The sequence below is a fragment of the Panthera leo genome, chromosome D4, assembly GCF_018350215.1.
Source record: "Panthera leo isolate Ple1 chromosome D4, P.leo_Ple1_pat1.1, whole genome shotgun sequence".
Taxonomy (NCBI): Eukaryota; Metazoa; Chordata; class Mammalia; order Carnivora; family Felidae; genus Panthera; species Panthera leo.
In genome coordinates, this window is record NC_056691.1 from 59,878,993 (window position 1) to 59,896,300 (window position 17,308).

At 42.0% G+C, this 17,308-nt stretch overlaps 2 protein-coding genes across 4 annotated transcripts in view; both read left to right on the forward strand.

The window, feature by feature from the left end:
- TDRD7 (tudor domain containing 7) overlaps positions 1 to 12,217 on the forward strand; it is a 77,601-nt gene extending 65,384 nt beyond the window's left edge. For all 3 annotated transcript variants that reach the window (XM_042912234.1, XM_042912232.1, XM_042912233.1), the window contains 5 exons: positions 1,337 to 1,471; positions 1,984 to 2,094; positions 3,907 to 4,409; positions 8,754 to 8,914; positions 11,765 to 12,217. In XM_042912234.1, the coding sequence (XP_042768168.1) occupies positions 1,337 to 1,471; positions 1,984 to 2,094; positions 3,907 to 4,409; positions 8,754 to 8,914; positions 11,765 to 11,985 (1,131 nt within the window). In that variant the 3' untranslated portion in view covers positions 11,986 to 12,217. The remainder of the gene's footprint in view (positions 1 to 1,336; positions 1,472 to 1,983; positions 2,095 to 3,906; positions 4,410 to 8,753; positions 8,915 to 11,764) is intronic.
- A 4,018-nt stretch (positions 12,218 to 16,235) lies between these two features.
- The window catches only part of TMOD1 (tropomodulin 1), an 86,181-nt gene continuing 85,108 nt past the window's right edge, over positions 16,236 to 17,308 (forward strand). The window contains exon 1 of the mRNA XM_042912534.1: positions 16,236 to 16,260. The gene's annotated coding sequence lies outside the window, so the exon portion shown is untranslated. The remainder of the gene's footprint in view (positions 16,261 to 17,308) is intronic.

Sequence of the window (17,308 nt, forward strand, 5' to 3'; positions counted from 1 at the left end):
AAAGGCATTTTACTAGCATAAGAAGAAAAAAGTACATTTTAAAGGAAAGTATCAATTTTAGGTATTCCCTCCTCCTGAAAGCTTGCCCTAACATCTGCTTCCTGGCTGGGTCAGGTACCCATTCTCTGTGTTCTCATAGTACCTCATGCATAACTCTATTATTGCCCTACTACCTTATATCCTAATTATTTATTTGTGTCATCATCTCTTGTGAGACTAGGAGCTCTTTGAGATGGGGGAGTATATGTCTCTACCCAGTTATGCCTGGCCATAATAAGCATTCAGTATATACCAACCATGCCAACATATTTTGAATAAAATACATTTTAGGATATTGTTGTAATACTGTTTGTGTCTATCATAATCTTAAGAGATTAAAGAATTATGCTGTTATATTAATAAAGCATTTACTGGGGCCACAGAAAAAGGCTTTACTTTTGGTATATCTGACTTCCATGCCAAGAGAAGTTCAGTTCTTAACAGTCACCATACTGAAAGCACCGCCCTTCACAAGGTGGCAGTGAGAGCAGTTGTAGGCACGAAGTCCCTGCCCAGGTAACCATCGTGACGGGGCTATCTTTGGCTAAGGTTAACTATATTCAGTGACGGCAGATATCACAATGGCTTATTAAGGGAACTTACGGCATTTAAAGGTGCACCCAGAATCTTAATATTGTGATGTTGCCATTTGATCACAGGTAATTATTACTTTGACCCTGTATGTAATTTTCCCATTTTTGAATTATTAATTTGGCTTATTTTACCTTTCTGACTTTTTGAGTTTCGATGTTTTAGTTAGGACAAATGATAAAAATTATCATTGGGCTTTCTGACAAAACTATAAAATGCCACAATAGGTTATGATTTAAAAAGACATAGTATTTACCTACTACAAGAAATTTTCTGTGTCTGAATTCTTTGTATTCTTTATTTCTTCATTGCTGAGACACAATGGGTTTTTTCCCTCACATTTTAATATTTTGGAGAACAGACGGCATCTTTGATCAACAGTATATAATGATGTTTCAAATTGTTTTATAAATCAGTAGTGTCCTAGAGTTGAAAGCATAGTAAACGTTACCTATTTGATTTTATTGATTATTATTAGTTTGGTGATTACTATTGATTAAATGATTTAACAACTAGATGTTGACATCAGTTCTGCTCTAAAAGAGTACCTATTGTAAATAGGTACATTTTTAAGAAAACTTCATTAACACTGATAGTCTTTGTTGATTTTCATATGCATTTTAGAGTTATACAAAATAGAATCGCACAGAAGTGTTTTGGCCTTTTGAATGTGCTAATAAATTAGCCAACACTTGTCTCATTGCAGATCACAAACGTTCATAGCAGTCGAGCTCTTGATGTTCAATTCCTGGATTCTGGTACTGTGACATCCGTAAAAGTGTCCGAACTCAGGGAAATTCCCCCTCGGTTTCTACAAGAAATAATTGTGATACCACCTCAGGTACTATATATTACAAGCCTGAGAGATTTTCTGGAAGAGATTTGGATGTATTTGTAATCATGTTGTGAGATGCCCTCTCAGTTTTGATCTTGATAATGAGCAAAAGAAGTCCAAGTTTGTAACACAATTGGAAATGGTCCAAATGTGGTTGTTCACTGTTTTTCACAACTTTGTGACTTGATGCACGTAAGTCTCTCTGATTCCATTTCACTGTCTGTACAATGAGGTCACAACACTGGCCCATCTTGCAGAGGTATCGTAGGATAAGTATGTGAACTGCCTGGTATAAGCCCTGCTCAAATAGGAGTAAAGACAATAGAGGCGATATAAATAGAGCCAGCAACATAGCGCACGCTCCAGCTCCAGAGCTCCGATTGTCATTGTTAGCTATTGCTGTTGCTTGCTTTCTATCTTGGCAACGTGTCCGACTTACAGGAAAATAACATTGACATTACTTATAAGTACCTATTTTAAGATGGTGTGTTTGCTTTTCCATCATGTTTTCTTTCCAGGCTATAAAGTGCTGCTTAGCAGATCTTCCACAGTCTATTGGCATGTGGACACCAGATGCTGTGCTTTGGTTAAGAGATTCTGTTTTGAATTGCTCGGACTGTAGCATTAAGGTTAGTTATCTTGATACATTTGGAAAGGGAGCTGTCAGCCAGAAGGGCTCATTTGTTTTTTTGTGAAAGAATTTTGTCTTACCATAAATTGATGCTTTCATATGTGACACATTTTGGTAGTTAAGAGGTGGGTTACATGTATGATAAGATATTTCATGGTTTGATTTTTATTTAAGAATTTATCCTGTATCTCCAGTATTATTTTTAAGCCCTTTATATAATTTTTCCAGTATTAATAAGGTAGCAGAGATAGTTCTCTGCTCCTATTTTGCTCCATGATAAGGAATTAAATTCCCAACAGAGGGACCATATATCTCTTGATAAATGTTTGTAAAGGTCATTCAAATAAATCTTCTGTTTCTTTTTTTTTCAAAAGTATAATAGATTACAAGCAAATAATTTGATCATAATCTTGTTTTCTGCCTGTTAAAAGTTTAAACTGTTTTATTTCACTAGCTCCTATTTTTTTGTACTTTTGCATCTTTGTATCAAAAACATTATTTTTATTTCCAAGTATAAAAACATAAGATATTTTTGTTTAACTAATGAACAATGCTATTTTCTATAAGCATTAAACAGTGAAATGTCCTTGAGAAATATCTTCATGAAAATCTTCAAATTATTCTGGTTCACAGGGATTTTCCTATGTTTATACAATTACACACTTAATTACCATTTTATATTCTTCAATTGCCGTATGATAAATGAATATTGTTTTATCAACTATGTTTTAAGCTCTTAAAGCCAGAGTATTGGGTACTCAATAAAAATATTTTTTAATGGTTGATCTTTGAAATGGTACTTCTGTATCATAAATAGCAAAATAAATTAGCAGTCATTCATTCATTAGCACTTTGAAATGTTAATTAATTTAAATAGATCCATCTTGCTAGGAAAAATATTTTTAAGCAAATCACTGTAGATGGATTGCCTTGTCTCCCTGTCTGAGACCTCTGTTCCTGCCTTTCTTTTGCGGCCCTTTATGATAAGAGATCAGTGTGGCTGGAAGTGTCTCATTTTTGTCCTTCCCAGGGTAAACCGGAGGAGCTGGTAAGAATTACCAGGCAGCCAGTCCTTTGGGACACACAGCTGTCCAGTCCCAGGCGTCAGTGTCTGGCATTCCCATATAACACTCATCCCTCTGGCAGAAAGAGGTAGAAAGGTAGCCAAAGGTCTCCTGGACAGAAGGGGCAAAGCTGTGGTTTTGACCTGTTCAGTGGAGCTTTTTTCCTTTTTCTCCCCAGGTTCCTCCCATGTAACTGGGGAAGGGGTAAAGGGTGAGGGTAGATACTATGACCAAACAAGGCATTTAGGCCGAGGTCCCCAAGGGTATGGTGAATTGTCAAAGATTTCTCCTTCACTTCCCAGTGTGTGGGTGCACCAGCATAGGTAGAATGCGTATGGAACACTTTTGCCATTTTTGTGATTATTTTTTATTGTTGAAGCTGGGAGATGAGCCCTTGAGGGTGCATCATACTGTTCCTTTTACTTTGAGTGTTCTTAAATGTCATCAATAAAAAGAGTTTTTACCAATGGTATGCGGACTCCATCTCAGTGATAATGACCTCTAGTGAGTTTTAAGTTATCCTCGGTTTTTAGAGGTTAATAAAGTTTTCGTTTCCATAAGCCAGCTGCTGGCGTCTTGGACTTAAGAGCCTATTCACTGCTGTGGCTGTGATAGATCATTTATCTTACCTTCAATAAAATGAATTTTAGCAAGTTGGGTTCCTTGTAAAATACTGTGTTTTAATATTTAAGGTTAATATTATGGTGAACTGGGATTCCTTGAAATGCCTTGTGTGTTTTCCATAGGTTACAAAAGTGGACGAAACCAGAGGGATCTCACACATTTATTTATTCACCCCTAAGAACTTCCCTGATCCTCACCACAGTATTAATCGCCAGATTACAAATGCAGACCTGTGGAAGCATCAGAAGGATGTGTTTTTGAGTGCCATATCCAGTGGAGCTAGCTCTCCCCACAGCAAAGGCGGTGGCACCCCCATTCCAGGCACCGCTGGAGAGAATCTGAGAAAGAGCCTGACAGACGTCATCAAGAAGTCCGTGGTGGACCACACCGGCTCTTTCTCCACAGAGGAACTCCCCCCTCCCGTCCACTTGTCGAAGCCGGGGGAGCACATGGATGTGTACGTGCCTGTGGCCTGTCACCCGGGCTACTTCGTCATCCAGCCATGGCAAGAGATACATAAGCTGGAAGTTCTGATGGAGGAGATGATTCTGTATTACAGTGTGTCTGAGGAGCGCCACGTAGCCGTGGAAAAAGACCAAGTGTATGCTGCCAAAGTGGAAAACAAGTAGGTCCTTGGACAGAGCGTGTGGTCCGACTACGAAAAATGTGTGGAGTGATACCAAGAGTCCTTAATCTCTGCAGGGGGACTTTGAACTGCACTTAGGGAAATTTTGAATGTGAAGCGAGACTAATGAATTGTGCAGTCTTTTAATATTTGACATGATGTCATTTATCTAAATATCTAGTCACCATATATTAAATTTCTGTTAAATATCTAAAAAGAAGGTTTAAATGTTTTTGTTTTTCTATTAGACAAAACGTTGTTGTTTCTTTAGGAAATAATGGCTTTTTGGTTGAATAACTTTTAAATTTTATTTATTTATTTATTTATTTATTTTTAATTTTTTTTAACGTTTATTTATTTTTGAGACAGAGAGAGACAGAGCATGAATGGGGGAGGGACAGAGAGAGAGGGAGACACAGAATCGGAAGCAGGCTCCAGGCTCTGAGCCATCAGCCCAGAGCCTGACACGGGGCTCGAACTCACGGACCGCGAGATCGTGACCTGAGCTGAAGTCGGATGCTCAACCGACTGAGCCACCCAGGCGCCCCAACTTTTCAATTTTAAAAACAAATACTTATTGTAGAAGATTTAGAAAAATACAAAAATATATAAGAAAATCGTCCAACCGGACAGAACCCTTGTTAAACTATTCATGTATTTCTTCTCATTCGTTTCTACATATACTCATACAGTTGGTGTAGTATTATTATTAAATACAATTCCACACCTACTTTTTTCACCTCACATAATCCTGTGAACATTTTTCCATGTGATAAAACTTCTTCATAAACATTTTTAAGGCTGAATAATAGTCCATCGTATAGAGAAATCATAATTTACTTATCATTCTCTCTTGTTATGTAGTTTTTTCTCCCAGATTTTTCACTATTCTAGATAATATCGAACATAAATCTCTGTTCACATCTCTGATTATTTCTGAGAGAGATTCCCAGAAGAAAAATTACTTGTTTAAGGATTAGAAGGTTCTTGAGGTAGGTTGTCACTTGCTCCTGGAGGGCCGTGCCACCTTCTGTATGGTGCAGCAATGCACTTCTCCAGCTGGGACTCACTGGTGCAGCACTTTGGTCTGTTTTTTCACATTTCCCATTTGGATCACATCCTCCTTCCCTGAAGCCCTCCAATATGTTCTGGTTCCAACCCAGTGAATCCCAAGTACTCCACCCCACACAGTACAAGGTCACAAAAGCCCTGGAAAAAGGGACAACTTAGCCCCGTCCCGTCTCCTTTGCCAGCTTTCTTAGGGGAACTGACCAAGCTTATTTGATGATGACAAACACAAAGAACTGTTCTCCCACAACAACACACACACACACACACACACCCCAGAACTCAGTTTAAAAGGCCAAACTGCTTATTTTATTATTTTTTTAATAAAATGCTTTGGTTCGTTCTCAAGATATCAAGCATAGACATTTGTGAAAACTTTATTATTCCCGTAAGAGAAAAAAAACAATTTTTAATTCTTAAGAGTGAAAAGTATCATAGCTCTCATTTTAAAAAGGATTCAGCTTGTATGTCACAAGCTTTTCACTTTCAAAAAACCATTTTTACTATGTCATGTTATTTACAACTGTAAGCATGCATGGGTTTAATTCCACACAGGAACATCATTTGCCTACATGAGAACTCTTCACAGAATAATTTAATCACAGTTAAAACAAAACCAGTGTTAACTATTAATCTGAAGGGCAGATTGATGGTGATTAACTGTGGGGAGATCCTACTTGAGGGCAAGAATTTTGTGGGGCAGGAGAACCCAAACCGGAGACCTTCAGTGTGGTGTTTCAGACTCGGCCCTCCCCCAACATGGGTCCAACAGTCCTGCTCTGGGGCTGGGACTTTCACCAGCTAATTTTTTTCTAGATAATCAAGGATGTCTCATATATATAAGAACAGATTGTCCAATATTTTCTTAAACTTCATGAACTGAATCAGTGTAGAGTGTTTAGAGTTTCCATCTTGCCTGTATCACAGGACTATTTACTAAAAACCCTGGTCCCAACTCTGGTGAATTAAGACTTAGGAATTTTCAGATACACTGTTGAGTGCAGCCGTTTCCAAATCCACGTGGGCTAAGAATAACCTGGAAACTTACTAAAAATGCAGATTCTCCTTCCTCACCCCAGACATCCTGAATCAGAGTCTCTGGGAGTGGAACTTCAGAATCTGTGTTTTTCACAAACTCTCCAGATGATTCACAAGCAGCCCTGCACTGAAATCGGTTAACTGGTCCAAACAGAAACCTTTAGTTTAAGCTATTAGTGTTGAAAATTAAAAGCTACCGTAGGGCATGACATGTGACATGTAAGTCTTCTGGTAGCTCTTCCCTCGCTGCTCTGTACCTTGTATTTATACAGTAAAACCAACAGCATTTATACACAGACCACCAGCATTTGCCCTGTACAATTTAAAGACAGTGCTATAGGTGGAAACCAAATGATTTTTATCTCCTTTTGCACCTACACAGATTTAACAACCTGCACCAAACTGGCATTTCCACATATGAAAATTTCTCTGACATGCTTATATTTACACAGCTTATCTTCATTTTAATAATTATCATAATTATTATATAATAACGATGGCGGCTACCATTTGCCAAGCACCTATTGTGTGCCAAATAATGTACTAGGCACTTTATATATATTATTTCTGCAAGTGAGTTAAAATTAAATACTACACATGAGATAATTGAGGCTCAGAGAGGTTTAATAGGAGCCCAAGGTGACATAGCTGGAACATGTCCTGGGGGTGGGGTGGGGGGATGCCAGCCTAAGTCTGCTGGTTCCCAAAACTCACATACTTACTGTGATATCTTTTTGCGCCTCCCTGTTGTGACTCATGGATTATCGCTTGCTGCACTTTGGGCTTGTTTCTGCCTTCAGAAACAGGTTTCTGGAGTTTCCTCCCCAAACCCCCAATCACTAGTGTCCAAAGTTGGCCTCTTCATAGCTTTCTTACTATAGTTTACCCCATAGCAGTGGTGTGGGTTTCCTGTACCCATTCTCCACCGGTGTGCTGGAGAATCCATCCAGCCTAGCCAGCTTCCAGCCCAGCAGTGTATTGCAGTGAAAGGCCTGCTGTTGCACTGGGCTTGCGGCTTATAGCTAATAAATCTGTTTCAGAGGATGGCTGAGTCCACCATCCATGGCAGAGCCTGACTCATACCTTGCAGGGGCAGAGGCGCTCTCCATAGACACTTACCTTTTAGATGTTACAAACAACTTCCTTTCCTTAGTGTGATGATACTCTTCAATCACATAGTTAACACTAAAGAACTTTTTTTTTAAAGTTTATTTACTCATTTATTTAGAGAGAGAGAATCCAAAGCAAGCTCTGTGCTGTCAGCTCAGAGCCAGAGCCCAACTTAGGGCTGGATCCCATGAACCCGTGAGATCATGACCTGAATTGAAATCAAGAGTTGGACACTTAACTGACTGAGCCACCCAGGCACCCGAAGACTGTAGGACTTTAATATGGTCCTTCATATCTTAACTTTGAAGTCTAAGCTTTTCTAATTGTAATGATGATGAATGTAGGCCCAGAGGAGAAAAGTATATTCATGTGAATTTCTGACTGGCACCTTGAACTCCAGATCGGAAACCATGTTCTTCTTCCCCCCTACTCTCCTATCTTTTCCAGGCTCTTTATTCTAGGCAGTGGGTTGGACTTTGTGTTTTGTTTTATTTTGTTTTTTAACGTCCTCACTCGGCATAGCTAAAATTGCCACCTTTGCATTCAAAATGTTTTGTAATCTCTTCCCACACTCTCTTCCTCATCTGGTTTTCTTTTCCATTCCTTCACACATTCTGCCTTCTAGCTCTACTGTGGTGTTTGCTCTGCTCCCAGCTGTCATGCCCTGTAGAATCTTCTGTGCTTTTTCTTCTCATGCATGTCTTCAGCCTGGCCTGGTTCCAGTTACTCCCTCTTCCCATCTTCTACATACATACCCTGTCCCAGACCTGACCTTTGTCTCCCTGTCAGAGTGGAGGGATCTCCTTGCCTTGTCCTGATCAGCCTCCATCTGTTTGATTCTGCTTAGTGGTGGTTGCTAGTTTATGTGTCGGTCTCCTGTAGCAGCTCCATGAGGCCTGTGAATGGGTGTTGAGCGAAGAAATACCACCAAGTAAGCTGGTGGCAAAGCAGAGAATAGTAACCTTTGGCGTAAGAAGAAGCAATCTCTTTAAAACCTCAATGACAGTACAGTTTTATATTTTGATAAACATCTTTCGCATTAATTTTTTAATCATAAATTGTTACCCTTAAAGCATATGTCAACTTTGTGTGTTTTTTTTCTTCCTTTTTAATCCAATGCACATCTAGGTGGCACAGGGTGCTTTTAAAAGGAATCCTGACCAATGGATTGGTGTCTGTGTATGAGCTGGACTACGGCAAGCACGAGCTAGTCAACATAAGAAAAGTACAGCCGTTAGTGGACATGTTCAGAAAGCTGCCATTCCAAGCAGTCACAGCTCAACTTGCAGGTAATTTCTGTGGAACTTGAACTCAAGTCACAACATGGTTTATATTGTCCTTTTGTCATGGGCACTTAGGGAGTACAGAGTCACTGGCCTATTAAGTTAACTTTTTTTTTTTTCCAAACAACTTCCTGACCATAATAGAAATAATTTGTAATGATCTGTCACAGCCATGCCTTTCCACTATATCTGCTGTTTCTATTTTTCCGTATTTCTCTCTGTCTGTGGTCTCACATATGAGTATATTTCTAAAGCTGTAGTCAGGAAAGGTATGGTCTTGCATGCTGCTTTCTTCATTTTTAGCATTTTTTTTCCTAATTACTTTTTGAGTGTTTGTTTGATGGTCTTCATAATGATTTTTTTAAATGTTTATTCATTTTTGAGAGAGAGGGACAGAGCATGAGTGGGGGAGAGGCAGGAAGAGAGGGAGACACAGAATCCAAAGCAGGCTCCAGGCTCTGAGCTGTCAGCATAGAGTCCAATGCAGGGCTCAGACTCACGAACCTCAAGACCATGACCTGAACCAAAGTTGGATGTTCAACCAACTGAGCTACCCAGGCACCCCTGTAATGATTTTTAATAGCTGCAAAAGATTTGATTTAATCATTATTTCCCTTTTGTTAAGCATTTATGTTATTTATACTTTTATTGTAGTATTAGGAAAAAACCTGCAGCTGTGTATACTAGCCAAAACAAACAAAAACAATGAAACAACATAAACGACCAATAGGAGGAGCACATTGCTCAGCTAATATTTGACAACTTATTGTATATATTATAATACAAATGCATAATGGGTTTCCACAATTATAAAACATCCTAGGTCATAGAATATGACCATTTTTATGGCCAGGTGAGTTTCCAGTTGCATTGTAATTAACAGCATGCAAGTAAGTGATTTTACTACATTCATACACCCTATTGACTAGTATTATTAAAATCTGAGGATGTAAATTAGCAGGTATACAGGGACACTTCTTTAAAATACTGTCCAGTTAGAGTTTTGTGACAGCAGTGCAAATGCTGGTGGCTCCTCTGTGCATCCCCCCAGTACGTAGCATATGTACTGAGGCAAAGCTTTGCGCAAAGGTCCAGCAGCATTAGCAGAGGGCGTGGGGGCGAAAAAGGCTGGGGGATGCAGACCTCCAGCCATCTAGGACTGTCTGTGTCCTGCTCTGCTGGGATATGGGGGGTCGTGACCACATGGTGCCACCCATTCAGCACAGTAGCAGAAGTGATCTCAGAAACGAAAGGAAGTGTGTATATATATTTTTCTTTTAATTTTTGACCAGCTTTTGTTGGAGATATCTATATCTATATATACCGTTATTTTGAAGTATTTTTCAGTTTCTTTCTTTGTGTCTCCTGCTAGATTTCACAGGAAACTCCCATGATAGTTAGATATGAACCAAAAACAGCATTTTGCAGACGAGCATGTCTACCACTGATCTGCTTTGAACTCAGACCTCTAAATAGTTTCTTCAGATTTAATGATTGCATTTTTTTTTAATTTTCACTTTTGGATGTTCAGATCTTGCTAACATGCTTGCTAACATAAGCATGACAGTCAAACTGTCCAGAGAGGGAGTCTCTGTGAGGAACAAGTGCATGGCACCATCATCCCCATCGCCAGCACCTTGGCTGACAGTCACTGGGGCTTACTATGGGCAAAGGTCTCCACCAGCCACTCCATTTCACTGACTTCTCCCACACACTAGGAGGGTTAGGTACTGTTAACTATCGCTGTTAAAGGTCGGGAAACAGCAGGTTGGGGACTACTCTAGGCTTCTCTTGTTCTCAGAGAACTTAGCCCACCTCACTATATGGATAGCAGGTCTGTTAAATGATGTGTGAAACTCCCAGATCTCCATCACTATGGGGCACTGTGTATAGTTTCTCGAATCTAGTATATGTGCACTTAATTCATGTTAGTTTACTAGTATTTTCTGAAAAACACATACTCTCTCAATTTCATTTTAAAACCTAATTTCGAATTCTCTAACTTGAGCCCTCAAAAGTCATAGGGACTTTAGGAATACATGGGATTTACAATTCATCTGGTCCAACCAGTTTATTTTCTGATAGACTGAGACCTGAGAGACCAGTTGATTTGCCCAAATCCCATACCACTTGACAGAGGAAGAGCTGGGAATGGTAATTAGGTCTCTAGACTTTCAATCCAGTGCTTTTGCCATGGTATTATATATAATTTTTAAAAATCAGTATAGTCTAAGTATATTAATTCTCTTTCTCCTTCTCCTCATCCTTCACTACATCTGGTTCATCAGGGAAAAAAATCTGTAAATAAGAGATGTATCACTGATATCATTGATATTTTATTTTATTTGAGTGCAGTTGACACACAATGTTACAGATACTGTTGATATTTTAGTCCCCTCGGGTATCCCCATTATCCATTTAAATCTGCCTATACTTTATATAGGGAAATGGGCAGTAGTTATTATAACTTCACTTTTTTTTAGATTAAAAAAATTTATTTAAGTAATGTCTACACCCCAAGGGGGGCTCAAACTCATGACCCTGAAGTCACACACTCTTCTGACTAAGCCAGCCAGGTGCCCCTATAACTTCATTTTATAACACAGCAGTAAATCTCCATGAAACTTGTGTCTGTAGGTGAAGGTTTACAGAAATAACCCCATTCACAATAGGAGAACTATGATAAGCTGGACTGTTTTAAGATTGGTGGGTAACTCTTTGGTTTGGTTTTTTAATTAGGCAAGTCTAACCTGGTACGTTTCAGCTACTTTGGAACTAACCGTTTTCCATTATTATGGATCAAAGAAAGGTGCATCCGACACTCACTGATCCTTGTACTCCTTGTCTTTCTCGTAGGGGTCAAGTGCAACCAGTGGTCTGAGGAGGCTTCGATGGTATTTCGAAATCATGTGGAGAAGAAACCTCTGGTGGCACTGGTTCAGACAGTTATAGAAAACGCCAACCCTTGGGACCGGAAAGTAGTGGTCTATTTAGTGGACACATCATTGCCAGACACAGATATCTGGATTCATGATTTTATGTCAGAGTATCTGGTAGAGCTTTCAAAAGTTAATTAATCACTGCTTCTGAGACCTTGACAACTAATTCAGATTTTTTTTAGCAATAACAAAATGTAGTAGGCTTAAAAAAAAGAAATCTTATCTCTGCTACAGGGCTCTGACTGCTGTGGGGATTGAAAAGAATATGCTTCTGTTTGATGAAAGATATTTAACAAGTTTTGTTTTAACAGAGTTGACTTTTCAAAGAAAATTGCACTTGAACTATTACTATAATATTAGAATAAAATGTTTATCAATATAAAAACCGACTACCTTATAATTTCTAGGCTTTATGATCGTAAGATGAAGGATTTCCCTTTCTATTCATGTCTTCTTTATGGTGCTGGGTTCCTTTATAGTTAGATTGTGAGAATTTATGACTTAACCCTGGCGCAGTGGTCTATCCCAAAGCCAATTGTGTGAGGATGATCTTGAGTCTTTAGCACATTAGCATTGCTAGTGGTGCTGTAGAGAAGCAACCCAGATGAACCTCAAAGCGTATTCCTCACCCCAAGTCTTGAGTGGCATATCACTACCCAGAGTGTCTACACCTTCCACAGTCTCCCTACCCAGCCTCATTGTCCATGGCTCCTCAACCAGCCACACTGCACCTGTCTGGCTCCCTGTACACCCAGGACTATTGATATTCTTCAGCAAGCCTTGCTCCCCTCCTAACCATGCTTATTCTGTTCCCTGAGCCTGCCCATCCTTCACCCCCCACCATTTTTGTTTGCCAGTATCCTCCGTGACATCCCGGGCTGACCATGAAGCCTTCCCTGGTACCCCTCCTACCCTGTTGCATTTGGAGTACGCCTCTCTTTGTATCAAGACCTCACTGAGCTTTGTAGACACTTTTTGACACTAGATTGTCTCCCCAGCTAGATTGTGAGCTCCCTGAAGGAGGAAGGGGTCTTACTCATCTCTTTGATGACATACTGGTAAATGTTTGACAATTGGTTCTGATGGGTGTGGGCCGGGAATGAGCCTTGATTCACAGTATCTGATGATTCCCATGTTGTAAATACTTCCACCGTTGTTGAGTTCCAGCTAACAATGTGACATCACTGAATGTGGAGCTGGGAAAAGACACCCCAGCAGCTCCTGTGAGCCCGTACAATGGACTTCAGAACATACCACTGTCTGCGTACTCCACAACAGACAGAATGATCTCTTTAACACATCAGGCACCCATTATGTCCTTGCTAATTGATGGGCAGGACGGCTTGACAGAGGGATAGGTGGAGGCCTTATCAGTGGTCCAAAGATGATGGGGGAAGGCCCTGGACTAAGAGGGGAGCAATGAGAATCAAGAAAAAAAATTAAAGGCCTTTTGAAGTTTTTAACTAGAATTATTAGAACTGACATTTTAGATCCAAAAGACAGGAAAAAGAAAGTGTCAAAAAGTGAAGCCAAGTCTTAAGGTCTGAGAGGCTAGGATGATGACGCTTATTCCATTTGGGAAACTGAAATTTTTTGTTTTAAACATACTGAGTTTAGAGGCCACTGGGTGACTCAGTCGGTTGAGCGCCCAACTTCAGTTCAGGTCATGGTCTCGCGGTTCGTGAGTTCAATCCCCGCATCAGGCTCTGTGCTGACAGCTCAGAGCCTGGAGCCTGCTTCAGATCCTGTGTCTCCTTCTCTCTGCCCCTCCCCTGCTCATGCTCCGTGTGTCTCTCTCCCTCTCTCTCTGTCTCTCTGTCTCTCTCTCTCATAAATAAATAACAAACATTAAAAAAAATTTAAACATACTGAGTTAAGGGACTAGATCACTGTGTGAGGATATGCATAACCTATTAGAAATGTGGAGTCTTCACAGGGGAGAAGGCCAGGCTGGAGATAAACATTCTTAAACTCATTTGCTTATTTTTATTTGAGAAAATATAGGAAAAGTGAAAGCAGAAAGAAGGTAAAGACCAGATATTTGAAGTTTTTCATGTAAAACATGTTGAAATTATCTTTCTAGCTTTTTAAAATTCATATTTAATAAAAAAGTGATTCAAAATTGAGGAATGCTTACACCACTGATTTAAACATTTCTGATAAAATCAGAATATCCTGACACAAACATTTAAGTGAAACAAAGTAGTATGAATGTATTTTATAATGGTTTCTTTTACCAACAAAAACAACAAAAATCCTCAAATTGCCTACAGATTAAGAAGAGGTGGGTTCTGTTTCAATGACTTTAGAAAAGCTTCCATCATTTTTTAAAATAGAGCAAATTGTGTTGTTGATGTAAGTGAAAAATTAATCTGGTGCTAGGGCAATTTGACAAACAATGAAGCTTGGCCCCTGCCTCATACCATATTCAAAGTCAATTCCAGGTGGATTCAAAGCCTACACGTGAGAGCCTAATGAGGGAAGATAACACAGGAAAGTACCCTGATAATCCAGGAGTAGGAAAGATGTCCTAAACAGGACAAAGTGCTAACAATAAAGGCAAATATTGATATACTAGACTATGTTAAAATGAAGAACACCGGTTTGTCAAAAGGCATTATTATGATGGTGTAAAGGCAAAGCACACAACGGAGGAATATTTGTATTTGGAATATATTCAATAAACAGAAGACTATCCAGAAACAAAATGGCAATAAATTTGAACATTTTACAAAGAGGAAATCCAACTGGCCAATCAACATGAAAAGGCCCTCGACCCATGGAAATCAAATTTCAGTGAGATCCTAATACTCCTACCAAAACTGGGAAAACGTTTCAACTTTTGTTAATTTCAATTATTGAAGATGTTTGCACTTGTGCTGGAGGATGCCAGTAAAGAATGTTCACAGCAGCACTATTGGCAATAGCTAAAACCTAGAGACAGATGTCCATTAATAGTAAAATAGATTAAAAAAAAAAACTGTGCTGTATTCATGCAATGGAAACCTCTAAGGTAATAAAAGTAAACAAACTACAGCCACATGAAACCACGCAGGTTAATCTCACAGGGTGGAATTGAGCAAATGAAGACAAAGTGTGGAGGAAAGCAGGCAAGGAAGTGATTACCCTAAGAGTAATCTTAAACTTCCTTAAGCGATCATTTTAGGAGGAAGCTGGAACCCAGGACCCAGAGGGTTGGCTTCTGGGCTACTGCTGGCAATGTTGTTTCTTGCAACAAGTGTTCAATGTGATAAAAATTTTTGAACCTGCACACTTAGGATGTATGTACTTTTCTTAAATGTTTGATTCCGCAACAAAAGGGTTTAAAATAAAAATAATCTGAAATATTAAATCATTGCTTCATTTAAAAATGCATGGCACATATTCCTTGAAAAGAGCATTCTCTTACAGCTGTGAGAGTTTTGTAATGTAGAAATATATTTTCATGGAAAACAAGATTCACAAAAACAAAAACGAATGTTTCTCATCAGTAATCTATACACCAGGAGTAAAAAGAGTTATATTAGGGTCTACCCCACCAGAAACTTTCCCATAACAATTGCACACGGTACCTTCTGTCCACACAAATTCTTTTTTATGAACCATTTTAAAAATTAAAACAAAGTTTCTATTTGGGTTTAAGTGGTTTGTTCTGAAAAACGTACTAGCCTTTTAAGAAAGTGGGACTTTTTTTTTTTTTTTTTTGTATTTAAATCGGTATTTTGGACACTCCATTCCAAGCACAGAGAGAATGCATTCGACTCTTTTAGAACTATTTGTTCACAAAATGATCGTTGTTAAAGCTGTGGCTCCTGCCAGACCTGGCTGGGCTGCCGGTGAGATGGGACAGGTGGTTGCTGTAGTCAAAAGAGGTAAAGGTGCAACAGCTGGCTGGCAGGCTTTGCTCCATCCAAAGACCTGCCGGTTCTTACATCTCAGACGCCACAGGAATGAAAACCCACCCACTTATTTCCAGATAACTCCACTGCTGCTTATGGTACAGCTGGGGAAATAGAGACTCAGACTCACGATTATCCACAACCCCCTGTCCAACGAAGGATCCCAGCTTCCCGGCGGCCCGGCCCCTTTGCCCCGCGCTGCCCCCAGCGGGCGTCGCTCCCTGGCCGGGGACGGCGCGCGGAGGCCCGGCGCCCCCGAGCGGAGGGAGAGGGCGGCGGGCGGGGCGGGGCGGGGCGCGGTGACAGCGCTGAGCCGGGCCCGCCCCTGACTCCCACCCCCGGAGCCCACAGCGCCCGCCCGCCCGCGGCCGCCCGGGAGCTCGTCCAGCCCCGCGCTCCGCTCGCCCGCCCGCCGTCCGCCGCCCGCCGCCCGCGCCCGTCCGCCTGCCGCCTGCGCTCGCCCCGTCGTCGCCCGCGCCCGCGCCCGCGCCCGCGCCGGCGGCTCCACGGCCCGGTAAGCCCCCCACCCGGCCCGGGGTACCCCTCGCGCCCGCGGGGCTCCCTGCCCCCGCGCCGGGGCCCCAGCCATATCTGGGCAAAATATTCAGCTGTCGCCGCCGCCGCCAAGAGGGACTGAGCGTGGCTCCCTCTATAAATAGCCGCCGCCTCGGGTTGCCTCCGGGGCTGGGGAGCCGGGGGTCTCGGGGTCCGGAGCCCCGCGCTCACGTCCGCGCCGCTAGGCTCCCCCGGCCCCAGCCAGAGCGCCCTCCTCTCAGGCCCTCGGCGCCGTGTCTGTAAACGACAGAAGGACCCTTGCGCGCTCGCAGAGAGGCGCGGGGGCCGGGGTCCTGAAGGAGCGGCCGCCCCCGCCACCCACTAGCCGCTCGACTCCCGCGCGGCGGGGCTCTGCGCCCGCGGATACTCTGCTGGGGACAGGTGCCCGCCTGAGCCCGGCACCGAGGCGTGGCCCTCCTCCGGCTGCCGAAAGTTTGGGGGTGGGAGTGGGACGTATGTGGTTGGTGGACGGGGAACCGGGGTTCGGGCTGCGCCTGTTTGAGGCAGGAAAAGTTTCCCAAACAGCGCGAGAGGACGCGGTTTAAAGCACCATGATACATACACGCATTTCGGGCCAAGGTAGAGCGGGCAAGCTCCTGGAGGCAGAAGCCCCCTCGCTGTCGCCAAGTCACACGGTGGCCTTGGCGAGCCCCTGCCCTTCCCTGGGCCTCAGTTTCCCCATTTGTAGGGGCGGGGTTTGGTTCGGGAGATGAAGCTAGGAGTCTTGGCGGTGAGAGCAGCAGGGCGCGCTCTTGACGGCAGGCGCTCCCCCACACCTGTTCATCGGCTCCGGCCTGGGACGCTGGGGCCAGAGCCTTGCACATCCGGAGGCATTGTGGAAAGAAACCGGACACTGTGGCAGTCCCTCTGACTCAGGCCTATACTGGGACCTATTAGGGTCCTTGGAATAGCCTGGGCCCTATACCTCCAGGAAGAGCGTCCCACGGTACTTACGGGCACCTCTGCTGGGGAGCAGCCATCACCCTCGCAAAGCATCACGTGACTCA